The sequence below is a fragment of the Paramormyrops kingsleyae genome, chromosome 14 (genome assembly GCF_048594095.1).
Source record: "Paramormyrops kingsleyae isolate MSU_618 chromosome 14, PKINGS_0.4, whole genome shotgun sequence".
In the NCBI taxonomy this organism is placed as follows: domain Eukaryota; kingdom Metazoa; phylum Chordata; class Actinopteri; order Osteoglossiformes; family Mormyridae; genus Paramormyrops; species Paramormyrops kingsleyae.
Genome location: NC_132810.1, coordinates 20013674 through 20033980, shown reverse-complemented (window position 1 = coordinate 20033980; position 20307 = coordinate 20013674). Strand labels below are relative to the sequence as shown.

The 20307-nt window shown below is 39.8% G+C and overlaps 1 protein-coding gene across 3 annotated transcripts in view; it reads right to left on the bottom strand.

Annotated features, from left to right (window-relative positions):
- The window catches only part of LOC111857940 (DNA (cytosine-5)-methyltransferase 3A), a 44583-nt gene extending 31138 nt beyond the window's left edge, over positions 1-13445 (bottom strand). For 2 of the 3 annotated variants that reach the window (XM_023839210.2, XM_023839212.2), the window contains exons 1-3: positions 13300-13445; positions 10942-11116; positions 5938-6042 (exon numbers count right to left, since the gene is read on the bottom strand). In XM_023839210.2, the coding sequence (XP_023694978.1) occupies positions 5938-6042; positions 10942-11025 (189 nt within the window). In that variant the 5' untranslated portion in view covers positions 11026-11116; positions 13300-13445. Of the gene's footprint in view, positions 1-5937; positions 6043-10941; positions 11117-13074; positions 13179-13299 lie in introns of those variants that run through there. The other variant, XM_023839211.2, reaches the window with a different exon arrangement.
- Positions 13446-20307: the final 6862 nt, after the last annotated feature.

Genomic DNA, 20307 nt, shown 5'->3' with positions numbered 1-20307 from the left:
ACTGACGCTTATGCCCCTCCGGTCAGACCGCTGCTGGATCGAAAAAGTAATGCAGGAGGCGTTGGAACGCTGAACCTGAACTTTGGAAACAGAAATTGGAAGCCCAGCGAGCTGAACTTACTCCAGAATAACATTTCTGAGCAGTCCCTTACAGGAAACAGTACATGGGTGAAATTATAAAGTCTAAACACCCCGCCCCCCCATTCAAATCTTGCCCTTGATTCAAATCCAGACCATGTTTTCAGTTCTCCCAGGTAGTTCATTTAATAATTACTGATTCTGATTGGCCAGGGGCTTCACACCTGGCTAACAGGTAACGGAAGGCTGGAAAATCAGCAGTATCTGGCCTTTGAGGACTGCGATTTGAATAGCCCTGGTATAAACACGAGCTGTGGATTTGATTTTTTTTTTACTGATGCTTATTTTGCAGGATTAGACAGCAAATTGTGAGCCGTTTTTGCAGTATGTGGGCAAAATCACCTCAGGGGTCAGCTTCAAAACATTCATATTGGAAGTAGTGAACACAGTGTCTCAAACACAAGGGTCTCAACCCAGTCCTCTGTCTTGGAGCCAGTCCAGGTTCCTGTGTTAATCCACTACCTGAATGCCTAAGTCAGGAAATCAAAGGTTATGTAAAACATACCAAATGCAAAGGGGTGACATGGCATACAGTGGTTAGCAGTGTTGCCTCACACCTCTGGGACCTGGGTTTGAATCTGAGTGTGGAGTTTGCATGTCCTCCCTGTGTCATCGTGGGGGTCCTTCTGGGTACTCTGGTTTGCCCCCCCCCCCCCCCCCCACACAGAGTCTAAAAACATGGCAAGGTTAACTGGAGTTACTAAATGGCCCGTAGGTGTGTGTGTGCTCTGTAGTTACAGAAAATGGATGGACAGATATATAACTAGAATCTACAATTAGATGTGTAGGTGGATAAAAGTGCTTCTGGAGCATCATTTATATCCTTGTTTTTTAAAAAACAAAAAAGTTAAATTGGAGATTTTTTCAAAAGTAAACAAATAAGTGGACATGACTTTATGCCCTTCCCCCCCTCCCCCCCTCCATTAAGATGCGTTCTGCACTGGCTCCATGTTTCTGTGTGTGGGGTACACATGTCCTCCCCATGATTATTCAGGCTGCAGTAAGGTAACGATGTCCCCCGCCTGGTGCCCTGTGCTTCCGGGGACGGCCACCACGCAGGCTCACCAGGACCCTGTATTGGATAAGCAGTCATGGTAGACAGATGGACTGCTTCTCCGGGTCTGCTTCTCCAGTATAACATACATCCCTGATACCACAGGCCCAATGTCAACTGTAATCTAATCGGTAAAATTTAATCCAATCCCCTGTGTTAAGTTAAAAATAATTTTCCTACGCAGCAAGCGAGCATTCCTGACTTTGCACGATCTACCCTGGTTGGGTCGTGGGGGCCCATTTTCAACATTAGAGGGTTGCGTTACTTAACCGTAAAGAGGAAGTGGGCCGTTTTCCTTTGCTCCTCTCACTTAAAGTGGAAGCAATTAATTGTCAGTGTTGACACACCGCAGTGAAATGTGTCCTCTGCATTCAACCCATAAGTGATATAGCAGTGGGCAGCTACTATTTTTGAGGGTGATACCTGCTGGGTAAGGATTCAAACCAGCAACCTTCTGAGCAAAAGCACACTTCCCTAACCAATAAGCCACCACTGCAACCACAAGGAAATGTTCACTGGCCACTGTGAAGTTCGACAGATTGTCACACAGAATATAACAGAAAATGATTTTATCCACATCATTAGAAGGTTGCCTATGAGTGGTTAATGCAAATATGATTTTAATGAGCCATTCCTTTATTTTCCAGGGTGGACGATACGTTTGATCTGTACGTACCGTTGCATCCATTAATATCAGCGTCATTTCGTGTACGTGTTCGATCATTCCGCTAAATCAGGTTTTTACCTTCTCTGTGAAACAGACACTGTTAATTCCACTGCACATGCCGTGTTTTATGGGGGGTGAGCACGAAAGACTTTTTTATTCACATTCTTAAATTAATTTATTCTACACGCTACCTGTTTGCAAAAGTTCTGTGAAAATATCTCCTCGGCATACTCATAGTTAGACTATACGTAATTACATACATTATACGTATTGCAGAGCGCACTTTCATCCTACGTCTCTGCCAAAGTAAATGTGGTCAAGAAATTAATATCACAAAGCGATTGATTTTGCTCATAATCTCCCAGCCTTCATATTTGTTTAAAGAAATCCTGTTCTCCTTCAATATCTTCGTAATGAAGATTCATGATGCGTGATTTATTGGTCAATATGAAGACAAATTATTCAATGCATTATTTATACAAAATGCAATATACATGAGCGGTAAACAGTGTACATGATACACCGTGTTACCATATACAATATCACACAACATACATATTCATAATTATCACCACCGTCTCCGGCTGAAGTGTAGTGTCTGTAAATGGACTGAGGGAAGTCTTTAAAAAAACAAAATAATTACACGCATGGAAAATGCGCTTGCAGTTTTTTTTCATATATATTTTTAAACGTATACTAGGGAACATACGCAACCTTTGTCGGATTGATTGAAACTGGCACTGTGTTTGATTCGCTGGATCCTGTGTCACCGTGCACATAATCACTAACAGATTTTTACGTTTTTGCACAGCTTTTGAGATCTGGGGCACTTCAGGGAAGGACATGGGCGGCCGGACACGTTACGGGGGCAGACTGCGTGTCATTTACCGTCCAGGCAAATAAAGACGGACTAGATTCTTTCAGCGCTCGTTAAAACATGGCGATATGCTGTTGCAGGACCGAAATGTAACATTTAATTCAATCGTTAATAGCTATAAATCAAGTTAAATTAAGGGCTCAAAAGATGCAGACTCCATTGTCTGCCAAAAGGCTCCCTGTCGCTTCCCTAACATGGAAGGCGCTGCTGGTCCAGTAAATGGTGGCTGTCATAGGAAATACTGTAGCTACGCCGAGAACTGCAGACCTTAGAAGAATGGAAGCAAAAATACAAGTTTTTAGCAATAATATTCGAAATATAAAGCTACGCATAAAATGGCGATTATTGCATAATATCCCCTGGAAATCGTATTTGTCATGTCAAGGAGTAAACGGAGCAATTAAACACCGAAAGCACCGATTTCCGTAAACAAAGCAGAAATGCCAGACTGCTGATTGCAGGGGTGTACCCGCTTATGGCTCCACATTACATCCTGCATACTTATAATCGTAACATACAAAACGTATAATAACAACAATACATGTATGCAGTTTCTAAAAAAATAAATGTAAACCCTGAAAATTAAAGCCATTTTCCCTTTTAAAAAATCAACTAAATTAGATTTCGCACGTAAATCAAGTCAAATTAAAACTACACCTGGTAAACATTTTAATTTTAGATAGCGATAAAACCTTTTTGAAAAAAATACACTGGAAAGACCCTTAAAAGCCTAATATAATATTGTGTATGACAAGTGCAAGCCAATTCATTCTTGGCATGAAATCCAGACTCTACAGATATATTAGTTTTACTGGGGTTGATAGACATCATAATTTCTACTGCTGCCAGCTATTTAAAAAGTTTATGAGGAATCTTTTAAAATTCCTGCTACAAGCCCTGGACGGTATATAGATTTGCGGCCAAATGCGCCACGACGCCCCGTGGATGCAAATACAAATCACGTCAGAAGTACTACATGCTTTATGATGCCTAATCTTCCCTTCGCTCAGCAATGCACTTCACCGCTAAATAACCTGGAAATTAATGTACAGGAGAACACGTGAGCAACGAGCACGCTCTTCGTCTGGGCGTCCAGATAGACAAGGAGCCATCAATGAGGGAGAATAATGCGAGATTAAACTCAAATGTGGGGCAGGACAGCGTAAGAGTTCGGTTTTATAGTGGGAGTTGCTATCAAGTCACTTTCACGTTCAAATAAGGCGACACATGTCTCCGAGGATGACACTTATTAGGTCTACAGATTAAACAGATATTTACATGTTGGTATTCACTCAGAAATGGCCTGTATTAAGCTGTTAACATAGCTTTTAAAAAGTTGGCTATCATTTATATAATACGTTAGGCCTATTTGTTTTTGTTGAAGACATTACCCAAATTTTTTTATAGGTCTACTTAGACCTATATTTGAAACAGTTCTGTGTTCGGTTACATTATCAAAAGGTTATCTATTAAACAAAAGGAAAACAAAAACTGTTCTTAATAAAACAACAATGACATTAAGGTTATTTTGCATTTTCTTTATTGCTTACTGTTAGAGTAATTTACTTAGTGTTTAGTAAATGTTATGACAATAAATAGAATAGAATAGTACACAGAAAAACACGGAATCAGTCTTGGAATCAGTCTCGATGTGATGAGGGTGCTACTTGATAAAATAAAGAATATTATTAATTTTAGTACTGAAAAGAACAATATTAATACGTAAAATCTGCTACACGGCAAAGTTATTATTTTGCACTTTGATCAATGTAAGATAATAGCATTTATCTATAGATCAATCCCATTAGATAGAGTCGCAATCTAATGAGAAAAATGTAATAAAACATCCAGTGGGGGAATGTAATAGCTAAACCCCCCATTCAGCCCAAGCAGTGAGTTTCTTTGCTGCTTGTAAATTGCACTGGATCTGCAGTGTAATAATAATCTGTTCTCAGTGATGACAACTGGAAAGTGAACAAACCAGCTGATCTCAGTGTGTCTTTGTCGTTATACGTGGAATGTGGTAAAGTGTGAGAAATATATACATGAAACGTGACACCTGGTCTACAGATGTTCTACAGATTCAAACGAGATATTTGAGTGTTTCCACTCTCATATTTCTGTTGTGAAATCTGTTCATACCATTAAAAGTGTTTTAAACAGTATATTAGTTGTAGCGCCCCCCCCCACCCCATGAAAACAAGACAGAAGCCCTAAGGTGTTACACGATATTCAACATTCAAGACTGTTGAGTGTCCATGTAGCAGAAACATCATGTAACGGTAACAGCACGTAACAGTAAAAACAGCAAACAACACCCACTTTGAAATCTAAAATACTTTGCACACCTTGATTAGATACTACAGCAGTAGTTAGAATTATCAGTTCCAAATGTAGCGAAGAGCTCAGAAACACATAAAAAAAATAAGGCTTCACAATTAAAAAAACTCTTCATAAAGTTGTATTTCTTCGCTGAAAGCATTTCTGATAGTCTTACCTCGAAATTTATTTTTTACAAACACGAAAAACGTAATCAAAACACAAGAGGTTTAGCATATGTTAGCGAGCGTCTTTACAAATCCCGACGCCATTTCTGGCTGCGTTTGACCCCAGGCGTCGAACCCATGTGACTCGGCTGTCCTGCCAGCTATCAACGGGCCTTTGTTCTCCGTCCAAGAGCAGTTCAGAGTTTCAGCCGAGAAACCTCGCGGTGGCTTGACGACAGTTCAACAAAGGCCTCGCTACGGCTCATTCTCTGCCAGGCGACAGCATGGGGCAGCTTCCCCCAGACCGCGCCACTCAAGGACGACATCGCACACCAAAAGGGTTTGACGAGAAGCATGGATGCCAGGACCAGCCGGTCCTCACTGCTCAAAATCCATAGACCGGGAATAATTCACCAATAGCTAATGCTCCCAATTATGAGAAAATCCACAGGAAAAGCACTATGGCACTTGGAAGGAAGTGTCTCGATTTTGCCTGAATGCACCTCATTTTTTTAACGGCAAAGTGCAAACACTGCTCACTGCAACAAACAAAAATTACGCAAAGGCTAACATGCAGCAGCAGAAGCTAACTGTACAACGTCCATCATTGCTCAGAATTTATTTTGACAGTCATTAAGACCTCAGGTAACAGAAGATGCCATAGGTGTCGATTACTGTACACTCCATGTTTAAAGACGCTGGGAATCGCACTCACTGAAAGCTGTTTACGCTTCCTTCCGGGCCGGCCAACGGTCCTTGCTGGGCCACTGTCAGACGAGCTCTCCTCCCGGGTGACGGTATCATCTGCCTTGTCCCCCTTCTGTGAACATGAAAACAGCCACAGTTATGGCACGTTCATCCGCCCCCTTCACACGGTCGTTGATTTTGTAACTTTAGCTACATAGATTTCCTCTTTTAATATTGGTAGCTATGACCCAAAGACCTCCCTTAAAATGCAAACCTCTAAGAAGTTATTCCTTATTTGGTCTCGTGACTCATGCTGCATTTTGTCCCACGTGTAATGCGTAGGTCATCTTAGGTCATTTTATTTGCATGTGTCAATAGTAATTATATCTATGAAAAACATGCAAGAAAATGCCTTCTCCCAACAAAGACAATATGAGAACTACACTGACCTTACTGATATAAGTAAAGCAAATGCAGCTTATAAATCAAAGAAATGCACAATTTTGACATAATAAACCTGAGTTATTAAGTAAGAACCAGGCAGCAATTATTTCAATTATGTTCCAAGCACTAAAATGTGCTACGCCCAATAACACTTACAAGCCTTAAGGATATTCTTATATTAGGTGAAATTATACAATAAGAAAGATCAAATGAAAACATCACCCTTTGAAGACACAAAAAAAATATATTTTACTGCAGTGGAAATTAATCACATGGTCATGTACTTGGATATGTCTCAATAAAATACAAAATACATTTTTTTCCCATTTAGAACATTTAAGGCCACTGAAATCCTGCACAGGTGGACGATAAGGTGACAGGTATCAAATCACCCCCGTGGTTGGGTCTGACTCCTGTGGTGTCACCGGGATACGATAGAACTCGCAGGTCATATTTTTCTTCCGCATCATCTGGAGATGACAGTTCTGAGTGCTGACAGTCTAACCTCGGCGAGCCTTCCGCTCTACTCGACACTCGGCAAACGAGAGCACCATCGATGAGCCGTTGGTTCAGCTGAAGCTGCTCTGTCAACGTGTGTGGATGGGAGTTCAAACTGAGGTGAAGCACTTGGATAGGGTTAGTTTGGATGCGACAGAGGAGGCTTATGGACTGATGAGTTTCAGTGATCGTGTAGATTGCCTGCATCTGTACGCAAAACACACCAACTTGTATTTGCTTATAGATATTTAATTAACTATGACTGTCGCTTTTTTTTGTGTGTGTCTATTTTCTTGTTTTGTTTATTTATGGTCTTACGAGTCAGTGTGACACCTTTAATGACTGAAGATTATATATCTGTAAAGTTACGTAAAAACTAGGAAATAAGAAGTTCTGTTTTTTTTTTCAGATAAGCCTAAGGAACCTCATAGAATGTTGTAGCCCCCCAAGTGTGGTTCATAACATTAAATATCACCAGGTATCAAAAACAATATTCTTTGTGGCAAATTTCAATTTTGAAAAACACCAGAGAATCAATTGGGTTTATGATACTGTTGCACTGGAATGTAAAATATTACAAATAATACTAAACACAGATGATGACTGGATAGTTGAAGACAATTCCATCCATCTAATGGTGTGACCTAAATCTGCTAATCCCTATCGAATTATGCTACTGAATAATAATCACCACCACCACACCATCGTAAGTTAACGACTGGCAGGTCTGTATCAATTAATTGTTGTGGAGGAAACACATTCAAGAATGTCCAAATAAGGTATTGTTAATATATAAATAGGGTGACCAGATAATCCATGTCAGGGAGGACATTTAAGCACTGAGTTCTTGCTGTGTGCTGATTGGTCAGTCTCCTATAATCATGCACGTGTCACTAATGTTAATCTGAAACAGCTGGATGAGTCTTTCAATCGAGGAAATGAACCTGTAAAGCACAAGAAAAACTATTTAGCCAAAGTAGTTTGTAAAACCTGAAGTAGCTCAAAGTGCCCCCCCCCACCCCCGACATGGATTTTCTGGTCACCCTATATATAAAGAATACAACACCTTGTTAATCCAGATGAAATCTTAATTTTTCTTATTGATTTTGAAAATGTATTTTCTCTGCTTTGGCCACCAAATCCAGTAGCTGAAGCTCAAGAGTAGGCCCCGTATTTCATGATGTGGCAAAATCTAAGAAATACAAGCTCAGAAAAATATGTTAACCTTACCACACGTGTCACTACGGGAGAACCCGAAGGACAATGGGATGCTTCAGCATAGGACCATTTTCATTTGCATATTTGGCAGACGCTTTTGTCCAAAGCCACGGACAGGGAGGCAAATAGCACATCGCAAACATTCATTTTCAAGATCATCCTCAAAGAACCGATTTCAGAGTTCAACAGATCCATAGTTAGTTACACTTGCCATTATCATCTAAGCTGCAAGCAGCCACAATGCTATATAATTACACATAAATGAGGACAAAAGGTGAACGGAACATGATAAAATGCCTATCACGGCTTTATCTCCATTCACGTCACTCTCGGTGACAGACCTTGAGGCCCTGGTTGCATAGATCAACATAGATGTCGGTTGATGCCTACAGAGATCCTTTACTCCAGTTACAGACAGGTTGCTAAAGTTAGAGGTTTGTTGCTAGGGCGAAAATCCCACTTAGCAACCGCTGTCATCGGGACTGAGAGGCTGAGCAACGGATTATGGCTCCAACGAGTTCAAGGATGGCCTAGATGAGCAGAAGATAGTTTAGCGTATAAAGAATTTTGAATTTTATCCAGTTTAGAGGTTCAGATCCCCAGGTTGGGAACTTTTGTTGTACCTTTGAGAAATGCATGTTGCTTTGGATGATGAAAGAAAAAACTGAAATGGTTAATTTTATTATTTTATTATATTCCTTCCCTTCATCTCTGCCAAACCGCCACGTCCAGACAAACTCAGTCTCCTTATAAACTCATTCATGGCCTTTCGGACATGCAGAATCCCTTGGGATCTAGTCAGTTTGTTCAACTATGCAGGTAATGATAAACAAGCCCTTTATCATTAGTGGCCTAACGATCAAAGGGCTCCCTGATTAAGCTGACAAAGCCAATCATTCAATTAAAGGCGACGGCCCATCTGAGACCTGCAGGTATGTAACCGTACCTCTTCAAAGGGCATAGATAGAGTCTATCCTCAGCTCTAAATGGCACCGATGATACGATCACTGTCCTCCTGTCATTCTGACAAATAAACGCCCAGATATTTCAAAGAAAAAAATGGGGAAGTCCACACATCTACCTGAATGTGTGAAATTGCATTCAAATATGCTAATAATTATTAATTTAGAAATAATATTTTATTATTCCGCACAACGGCTTAAAAGTGACTCATCGCTGAAGGAAATGTATATTAATTATCTTTTCAAAAACATTTTTCCTCATTTTCTGACACATACGCCATACTTATCTAAACCTACTATTAATGTTTTATCGCTGGGCAACTCACGTAAATGAGAACAAAAAGGAGGGGGAAAAAAATGAGAAAACAAAACAGAGTAAAAGACACAAGATGGTACCCATATCTTAATACACCACATAGGTCCGGTATATACATGATACAGGTATGTGTCATCTTCTGTGCAATTATAATAAAATTTAGGAGTGGTGTGTGGTTTGAAGAAATAATCGCCCCCAGGAGAAGCATATCGGGACACCTGCCACCTCTTCTCACCTCACGCGAACTCTCACATCGACTTAATCTCTTTGCTGTGTTTCCACCAGCTACAGGTTATTTAAGGCCAACACAGGTTGCCAAGCAACAGGAGTGCACGCACCGCGCTACAGTTTTCCCAGCAGAATATCCACAGTTCTGGCACTGCTGGGTTTATTTTATCCTCTAATGGCCACCACCCTGCAATAAACCTTCTGTATAGAGAGTAATACCACGCACACCTCCGAAACAACTGCGCAGATTCTGCCCTGCTCCTGCGCAGATTAAGAAACTGTAATTAGCCAAAACATGTTGCCAGAGCTGCTCCCTGTGGTTATGTCATTACATTGCTGCTAGTGTATTTGAGGTGCCGTTTGCCTTCTGGCCTTGTAGCCAAGCGGCGAATGAGCTGGCGTCGTGCTCCAGCCCCGAGCTCCAATTGGATGAGTGGGTTGACCCTCACTGCCGGCAGCCAATGGCTGGCGGGCAGCCTGGCCCAGCTCTAAAGCAGGGTGACGAACAAGTGGAGCTTAACCACATCAGTCACCTGTGCCCCCACCCCCCAAAGTGAATTTAGTCCGCTATTTCACTGACAGGGTTTGCATTTGGCCTGTAGGTATGACAGTTAAACGGAAAGCACCACAGCTGAATGAGACATCCAGAAGACCACCAGCCAAAGGCGAAAGTAACTGTTCGGTTAGAAATGCAATACAGCAATTTAGGATAGAAGGTTAAGTAGTCAAAGGTATTACATAAGTGCCCATCCTGTGATATGATCCAGCCCACTACATTAACTATTAAGATCAAGCCTAGGGCGATGACCTTTGTATGGTTTTACTCTGAAGGAGAGTAATAGGCCTAATATACCAAAGAGAGCAATATAGCTGTTTGGGACGTCTGGAAAGGCAACAATGTTTATTTAAATAGCATTTTTAAAACATAGCAGTACCCACACATAAAAAGCAGAAACAAGATAATTTACCAAATACACCTAGCATCCAGAATACTTATATTAACATACGAACTAAGAGCACGGCTGTGAATAGACTGATCAAGTTGTATTTAAAGGTTTTTTTTTTTTGATTAAGAATTAATTCCTGAATGGATTTTAAAAAAGCAAACAACAGTGTGGCAGGACTAACACTGCTGTTGTACACTTGGTGTAGTTGGTATACAAAGAGACAAGTTTCTTCATAAGATATCCATCTACAAAAAACAAAACAAAAAAAAACGTAAATCCATAATAATCTACTGATTTCTAGTGGAATGACTTCTTTTCAATCAGGACAAATTCTCTCTATATAGATTAAGTTCAAATAACTGATTTGAATTGCATGACCACATTTTATGCTTTCTGTTCCACGTCAAGGCCTCCCTTACCGTCCTTTTTCCGGAAGCATCACAGTTCGCCTCTGAACTCTTTAAGGATGTGGTGGTTACAGGGCCGGTGACGTTGGATGGCATCACCAAAACAGCGTGACCTACGGTGTGTCTTACAAATAAGAATAAAATAAAAGAAAAGAAAAATGGTTCCTCTTTCACTTCTTCCTTTTCCCTGTAAACGAGAACAAAAAAGTCACATTGCCTAAATGATACGATGCATGGCATGCAAACCCATAATCTGGAATATGACCGGTTTTGAATGATTTCCAAGTTTAAAGCTATAAAATGTAATAATAAAACAAACTTTATGCAATGGTTTGAGTAGTGTATACAGAACATATCTTTTTAAATATATAAATTGATAAACGTATGCTGAATTATTATTTCAAGGTGTATTTCAGGGGAACTTACCAAGGTACATTTAGTATTAGATACTAAATATTAATTAATTTAGAAGAAAATGACTTCTCCTTCCCAAGCATTATATATAGAAAGCATGAGACAACTGCAAATCCCAAAGCTGACAGAAGATTCAGACCCCTAGCCCTACCCTCCCCCCCCCCCCCCCTCCCCCTCCACACCTCCCACCTGCCCGCCAAACCACCCAACTTTCAAAAACATGCTCTGTGGTACAATTTAACTACAACTTCTGACTGGAAAACTTCGGGTCAGCAATTAACTGAAGTCCATACAGCAAACACTATGCAATAGTAATATTTTAAGTGACTACTGACTCTACTGTAGCTGTTTTTCTTAAAACACATTTATTAAAAGCCCTTAAATGAAGCTCATACGTTCATATGCTCATATCTTAATGTCAGCAATAGAAGAGGAGAAAAAGATAACAGGTGAATCATATTACATCCACAATCAGCTGTGGTCATAATTAGTGTATAATGGGTGCAATGAAATTCTAATTTTATTTGTATTACATGCAAATGGGAGTTAACACAAGGCATTCTTAAAAGATATTATGTATGTGGCCTACAAGAATACTGTAAACATTAAAAACAATTAGTAATTCATTTAACGTACATTCATTTTCAATTCCTCGCTTCAGTGTGATGAGTATGTGCTCATTCTAGATGTTTTACACATATAGGTAAATACTGAAAAGTTCAACATCTAGCCAAATAGGTAATACATACATGATGTAAAACAATAAATATTACCAAAATGGGTGGTGTATTTCTGTATGTGTATAGAGATATAAAACGATCTCTAAACAAAAGATAAATTACTGTTGCTGACTTTTGTTTGCGAAGTGCATTCATTTTCAATTACTGCTTTCATTCAGACTACGGGCTGTAGTATATATGCTACATGATATTACCAAAAATGGGTGGCTTATTTGTGTCTATTATATAATGTATATATGAAGCGTCTACATCAAACACACAAACAAAAGTCAGTAACAATTAACAATTAGGGTGCGTGCATTAATTATGATATATAACGTGCATTAATTTTCAATTCATCACTTCGCTCAAAGTAAGGGCTGTAATACATTTATAAGCTTATACTAAATTATATTACAAGAAATGGGTAGTGTACTTATGTGATGAGTATTAGTGGTATTTACTCTTCTACTTATATATGTTATATGCCTATGTATTAAATATGTATTATATATAATACAAATACAAATATATATCTTTTCGTGTCATATATTCATTATGTTTGATGAAGCGTTAAAATATTCTATATATTCAATCGACGATCGATTATTTACTGTGGGCAAGATATACAGTGAAGATCTATCCGGCCTTATATACTGTAGGTGTGAAATGTATTATGAGTTTATATACCAAAAGGTATAAACTATCTTTAATAACATCCGGCATAAAATCCCAATTCTGACACATAATTCATTAATCTTTGTTATACTGCTAGGTACCAAGGTCAGGTTAATCGATTGCAAATTCACCGAAATATAGTTACATTTTGGTTACATTAGGTTTCTGAAGGCAAGGCTTATAAGGTCACATCTGCAGGATTAACAATCCAAATCGTTACAATGTCTTTGGCTACATATAAGCGCTCGGTTTCAGATTCAATGTGGCAGACGGCTCAATAATTAAATAGTTCTCCTCGCAGCGATGTTGACCGCGACATGTACTCTGTACAAACCTGGTCGCTACAAAACGGTCATCAAGTTCAAGTGCAAATCACAATGCCTGAACCACACATCTGCAGAAGGAGGAAGAAAAAAAAAAAAAAAAGCTGCTGCTTTCTCGACTAGTAAATACCTTCCGGTTTTGGGGGGGGAGTTACATTTCAGAAGGATATCATAGCCGAGTGATTTTTTTAATAACAGGTCAATATTTGTAATTAGTTGATCACAGTGGTAATTACCCGTTTTGCCAGTTCCAGGCCTAACCCTTTTTCGCTTGCTCAAGCTCCCGGATCGTCCCTCTGTTTCTTTCCCTGATCTCCTCCCTAGCCGGCGAGAACTCCAGCTGCTCCGATCACACTGCAGAGAGGCCAGTCTACAACGATGGTTTCCACCAGGTCCTAAATGTAGTAAGATTTTTGGACTGGCGTGTTCCCCCCCCTAACCAAATGCGCCTCGTTTGCCTTCACTCGCAAACTTATCGCAAGCCACAATCGTCAGTATAGATGATGTGAAAGAGGGAGTAAAAAAACAATTCTTATTTTACAGCGCTGCAATTTACTATATGCCACCGATTCATCCATGCAGCAAACACACCAAGTCACGAAAATTTGCATGCCGGGGGTGTCTCCCTTGGAGAGTAACCATAGTTTTACGTGTTAAACGTAATTTAGCATTAATTGTATTTGCATTAAGTTCAGCTATAATATTGTCTACACTTTTAAGCTATCCAGAATAATTTTGTTCATTTTAGTATGCAAAATAAAAGCATTTAATGAAATCCATTATTAAGGCTGTAATTATAAAAGCATATATAACACGACTTCGAGACAGACAAACTGGATACAAATCATAATCCAATTCCAAGATATTAGGATCTTATAGACAAGAAAATTACCTATGCAAAAAGTAATAGATTTTTCTCCATGAGTATTATGACTGCATTACATATAATCTTGCATTCAACATGTTTATTTTCAAACAGTAATAACAACAAAGCCGTAAAAATATTTTAATTTCAATTTATTCATTAAAAAAAGCTATCCAATGAAAACAATACCAAACATCAAAGAGGTATCAAAATGGAGTCAATATGAAACTGGTCAGCCTACACATGGGGTGCATAACATTAATTCCTGCTCAAGTTAAAGTCAGAATGCATCTGCTATCAATAGTAGTAATCAGTTATTAAAGTGCAGCAATAATGTTCCAGTACTAAAGCATTATAATACAGTTTATTTTGTAATACTTTATTAATTGTCATTCGAGCCAACAGCATGAAATATGACATGGCCTTAGAAAATGCAGTTATAATACTCACTGCTTAATGCTACACGATTACAGGATTCTATATAGTTCTTACAGACAAATGTATTTTGAGAAATTATTACAGAAAATATTCCAGACTTCTCACATTAAGAGAAATATTGTACACATAAACAACTGCATTGCATAAGTACTCCAATATATATATATATTGTACTTCAGCTTTTTATTGATACAATTTTCAATTATTTTTCATAGCACAATTTATTTATTAATTGACTAATCAATGAACTGATTGAATTTGAGGAGTAGTTGTAAGGTACATTCTACCACTATTATTATTATTATTATTGCTGTAATGTAGCTTTAGAGTAATTTCCAATTACTCTTCATAGCCAGTTATAATGCACAATGACTTGGTTAATTAAGTAACTAATTGGCTAATTCATTGCAATTAAGGAGTCGCTGTGAGGTATGTCCCATCCTGTTTTACCTAGAGGTGTATCTCATGTGAGGGTGTGTCCCCTGTCACTCATGTGAGGGTGTGTCCCCTGTCACTCATGTGAGGGTGTCCCCTGTACCTCACGTAAGGGTGTCCCCTGTCACTCACGTGAGGGTGTGTCCCCTGTCACTCACGTAAGGGTGTGTCCCCTGTCACTCACGTGAGGGTGTGTCCCCTGTCACTCACGTAAGGGTGTCCCCTGTCACTCACGTGAGGGTGTGTCCCCTGTCACTCACGTGAGGGTGTCCCCTGTCACTCACGTGAGGGTGTGTCCCCTGTCACTCATGTGAGGGTGTCCCCTGTATCTCATGTGAGGGTGTCCCCTGTCACTCATGTGAGGGTGTCCCCTGTCACTCATGTGAGGGTGTCCCCTGTGCTTCTGGGGCTCCTCATGTCCCAGTATTTCATAAGGAATGGCTCTTATGCAAGAGGCATCTACAGCCTCTACATCATCTTTAACGTGTCACACTCTTGATCTACTTCAAATAATTAACAGATTAAAATGTCCATCCGATTAAATTCCCCCTGAATCATTCACAATTAATCTTAATATCTAATAATCAAATTTACTATAATGCTACAATAACAATACAAGATTTCCATCTCAGATTCTCCAGAAGCCATTTGGTTATAGGTTCTTGGGGAATGCAATGTTCATTTACCAGGTAGTTAAATCACTTTTAGAACAAAGAGCACATTCTCATTACAATCCAAGTTAGGTTAACAGTAAATGAGAATTAATATGGGATCAAATTTTAATTAGAATCAGTTGCATTAATACACTAAAATATAAGGAATCTTGCAGGTGGATTATTTAAAGCATTGATGTGTTTGCATGTCTGTGGGTACATCAGTCACGGTAGATTCAGAAGCATGAGAAGAGAGTGGTGATGTAGCCAGTGGCGAATGGAATGTATCACTAACATCATGTTCGCAGAAAACCGCTAAACAAGATGAAGACAGATTGGGGGGGGGCGGGGCTACTGCCCGGAATAGAAAGTCATCTAACTGAGGGCCTAGTAAACCAGGTTGGTTCCCTGAAAATAAAAATGAATGAAAAATCCAAATCTACACTAATTATTATGACAACTGTGTCAATGTCAACTAACTACAGTACTGTGCAAAACTCTCAGGCAGTCATAAAAAATGATGTTTGAATGATGTTGGTGTAAGATTGTGATATTCTCTCAGCCATTTCATAACATCTCCTAAAATTATCACAGCATTTGCAGCAACCGTCCAATACACCCATGTACTTTTTGAGTCGACCACTACCCCCACCTTGTTTGGCTAATCAATACCGCATTGAGTTATTTAACAAATCAAGTTAATTAATTATTTCAGCTGGTGGAGAAATTGAACAAATACACAATATGGCTGAGGTACCCCTAAGGAGAGGTTTAGAAACCAAAGTGTTGTTTATCTAGACATTTTTTTCCGAGCAAACATACAATTACTACCAAGATATACAGCCATAAACATTTTCTTTGACTGCCTAAGACTTTTGCAGAGGACTTTTTGTGACTACATACTGAGATAGTACATAACTGGCACATAGATTTATTCAATTTTAAATGCACCATTTCCACATTCAGTCCTTTCCTTTTTACGATCATCAGCAGCTTTTGCAGCATTTTGTAAAAACAGCAGCATTTTCGCCTACGACCGGGGAGCTCCATCCGGCTGGTAATGGCCGACGTTGCTGATGCAGCCTACAGCCCTGCCCGTCACCAGAGCTGGATCCTGCAGGGATGATACTGGGCTGGACAGAGGGTATTGCAAAAAGAATCAGGACAAGGATTTTATAGGTTACTGGTCTATTGGTGCATTTGGTGGGTTTGCCGCCCGCAACATGAAAGCAGCAAAATGTTTTCAAAATAAAAGTCTTCCACTCTATCACTCTCTATATATACATAAATGAGTGGGGCAGTCTACAGTTTTGCCTTCACATATTTATATTTGGGAGGGGGGTCATGTCATCCCATGTCCTTGTCCTTATCTCCAATGAAAATTACAGACAGGAAGTAATAGTGTACAGGGGGGCAAGACTGACTGATCCAAGGCCCGAATGCAGTGGTTATTCAGGTGGAAATCCAGTAACAGTTCTCCTGAGGTACGTAAAACCATTTGACCAAAAGCGTAGGTAAAACACAAATGCGCATACATACATGCAGATGTGCACATGTGTTCACAGCATCTGGGACCTACTTTCTCCATAAAATCCATTTTTAAAATACCATCGTGCTTTGCCAGAAGGGACAATTTCACGGTATATCCCAAAGTAAGTCTGTGGGCTGTTATTCCTGTTTCTCCCACAGTCCCGTGGTCTCATGTGACTGAGTTGAACATTCTCTCCCACTGGTCTCTATATATCCATGTGCCTGGAACCAAATTTAAAGTTAGCACATATGTGTTCAGATTCCTCAACACGGACAAAGCCCACATCGTGTTCAGGACTCTATACCGATCACTTCTGGCATCCGCATTCTCTTTACGATAATGGGAAACGCAAACAGGGTGCCGACCTACTTCTTTTGAGCAAACGTGATTGCCTGCTGAGACTGCTGTGAGAATTTGTTGCCATTTCAGTGGTGGTGTTAAAGACTGAATGTATACTGAACTGAATGACTAAATGCATTATTATATAACAATACAAAGAGCATATCTGGGTCACCCATTCCCTTTATTAATTACTTAAGGCAGCTTTGTCGCTCTTTCCGCAACAACTGAAGAGGCCACTGTGGGTTCTGCACTTTTGGGATGGGTTGCATTAAACATAATCCCCAATGTCATCAGATACATTGTCAGGGTTTTAGCTACTGAAAGTCTTTCACATGCAGCAAGCCGCAACCAAAACCGGCAGAGGTCCAGAAAGTGAATTTCAGAAAGAAATCCAGAAGCCTTGGCAATACAATGAAAAGATACAATGTAATGTCCTGCTTTGGGCTCCATAAAAAAAGCGACCATTCTGTTCTTAATTAAGAGCAGAAAATCATCAAAACTGTCATTGAAACAGGATAGCATCGAGGTTCAATGTCCAGTGGCGTCTCGAGAGCATCCCCTTTCTCAGAAATTTTAAAAAAAACAAGGCTCTGACACAATGGTTTATGGAACAGGCAAAATTGTTAGATAATCTATAAATAAAGAATAACTGACTGGGCCTCCTCTTTCCACTAAAACCATTATTAACAATTTATGTGGTGTCTTATCTGTAAAAGGTGAAACATACGGAGTTAGCTGATCTCAATCATTATTCCATCTGTTCCTCTAAATGAACAAGCAAGCTGGAAAACAGCAATGCCATTGACACTGTATGTTTCGTATTTATATAACATTTTTAATGACTTCATTATTAGCATTGTTATTATTCATTGTTGCAACTTAACTATCTTGCACAAACTCACCTGTCCTCACTGTCGTACAGCGAGTCCTTCTCCTCACAGCCATCTTCTGTATAAGAGACACGTGAAGCGGTTCAGTGAGCTTCACTGTGGACAATGAAAAATAAAATAGAAAGCCAACACTCAATTTAGTAAATAATAAAAAAAACACCTGCTTTAAACCCGCTCAATACCTGCTTAATCCTTGTTTAATAAATACTCTGTAATGATGAAGCCTTCACTATATTCACCCACCTGCTGGAATTGTGAGAATAATTTGATGCATCTGTCAGTGTCTATTTTTAAGCTATGCAATGTTTAATGTGTTAAAATATTATACCTACTTGTTGAATTACAAGGAATTCAATTAAATTCTACAATTCTACTCAATTCTATTTGTATTGCACATTTTCCTAACATTTCACTGTCTCAAAGTGTTTTACATCAGCCCACAGCAACAGCCACAGGCGACAGGACAAAGAAGGAAACTGAAGGTTTTCAGGATGACTTCATAAAAGAATGAAAGATGTTTCTGGAACTTTCAGCTGCATGGGTTTGTAGTACTGCTCAGGTGTGCAGCACATGCATTAAATTTTACCCGAGATGACGTAGGATCTGTAATTGAACCAGGTACAACTGAAAATACTATCACCAAGCTTCACCCTCGCGGCTGTATAACAGTCATGATGAGAGTATCTCTGAGGATGTGAAATCTCTTTTTAAAAACGTGAGTTCAGCCATCATATTCTCCAGCATGATAATCAGCTGAGAAGGAAGCACTAGGCAAACATCACAAGCTAGCATTTCACGTTTACACACGTCTGCTGTACTTCTCGCATAGACTAACTCACACAGTAGTTCTGGCTCACGTGGGCTCCTGACCTTCTAACTCCACACTAGATGAGTTACTGGAAGGTCTGCAGATGGGCAAACGTCTCTGCATAACCATGAATTACTATGGACACCAGAGATGTAGCACTGGGTATATCCAGGTATAATGTGTAGTCCCACCTCTACAGAAATGGATTTACCGTATATACTCTTCAAAATAGTCAGAAATGTGTATTAATCAGAGGAGGAGAGCGTATACGCAATTATACGGTATAACAGTATACCCACCTACCAAGACACCACTACAGCACTGATGGGCACCCTGCCCCATTCCATGGCCAAAATGGCCGCAGGGGCGGATGTGAGTATTGACTTCAATGAGAATGAAGGTGAAAGGCGGATGGACACATACCTGAAGTGGAGCCTTCGTGTGACCCCGCCCTCGTGCGAGATAACGTCTCCTACGGTGTCATTCTCAGGGTGGACAGCGATTGGACGGACACGTGAGGGGTGTGGCTGGCACCAAAGCTGGGATTGGAGCACAGAGGGGTTGCAGCCTGAGACAGAAGGGAAGTCTGCACTGTACATCCCTGCTCTTAATTCAAAACAGAAATGGTAATATCATAGTGACACGATATTACAGTCAAATACAAATACTATTTATACATTTGTTTAGCATTTTATACAAAGCGAGAAAAGGAGGACCATCCAGTCCTGGGAGAAACTGGGGTTAAGGGCCTTGTTCACAGACGGGACTTAAACCAACAACCATCTGATCACAAACTCTTAAGCAAATTATGTCCAGCTGTAATGACATTTATGTTTTTGATTATAAAAGGACAAGAAATCTTGAAACTCATATTTAATTGGTGTTTAAAGCATTCATATTAATTTACTATAGTAATTATAACAGGATCTGACAAAGTAAAACATTGTAAAATCACGTTGGTTATGCGGCAGGGTTTGTTTAAAGAATAATGTACAGTGAAGCAAGGACTAAGAGATTCATGTTAGGAACTGTAACCTCAGTAGGGAGCTGACAGTACAAGCAGTGACACCCCCCCCCACCACCACCACCCCCCAAGTGGGCGCCGGGTGGGTGCCGTGGTAACGAGACAGCACGCTCACATTAAGCTAACCCCCCCCTCCGCGTTCGCCAGTCATCCTGCTATTCACCAGATGAAGAGGGCGAACGTAAGATCCAGACCCGCGTTGGTGGCGAGGGGGTGTGCAAGCAGGTGAGAAGAAAAGATGGCAAGAGAGGATAAAGA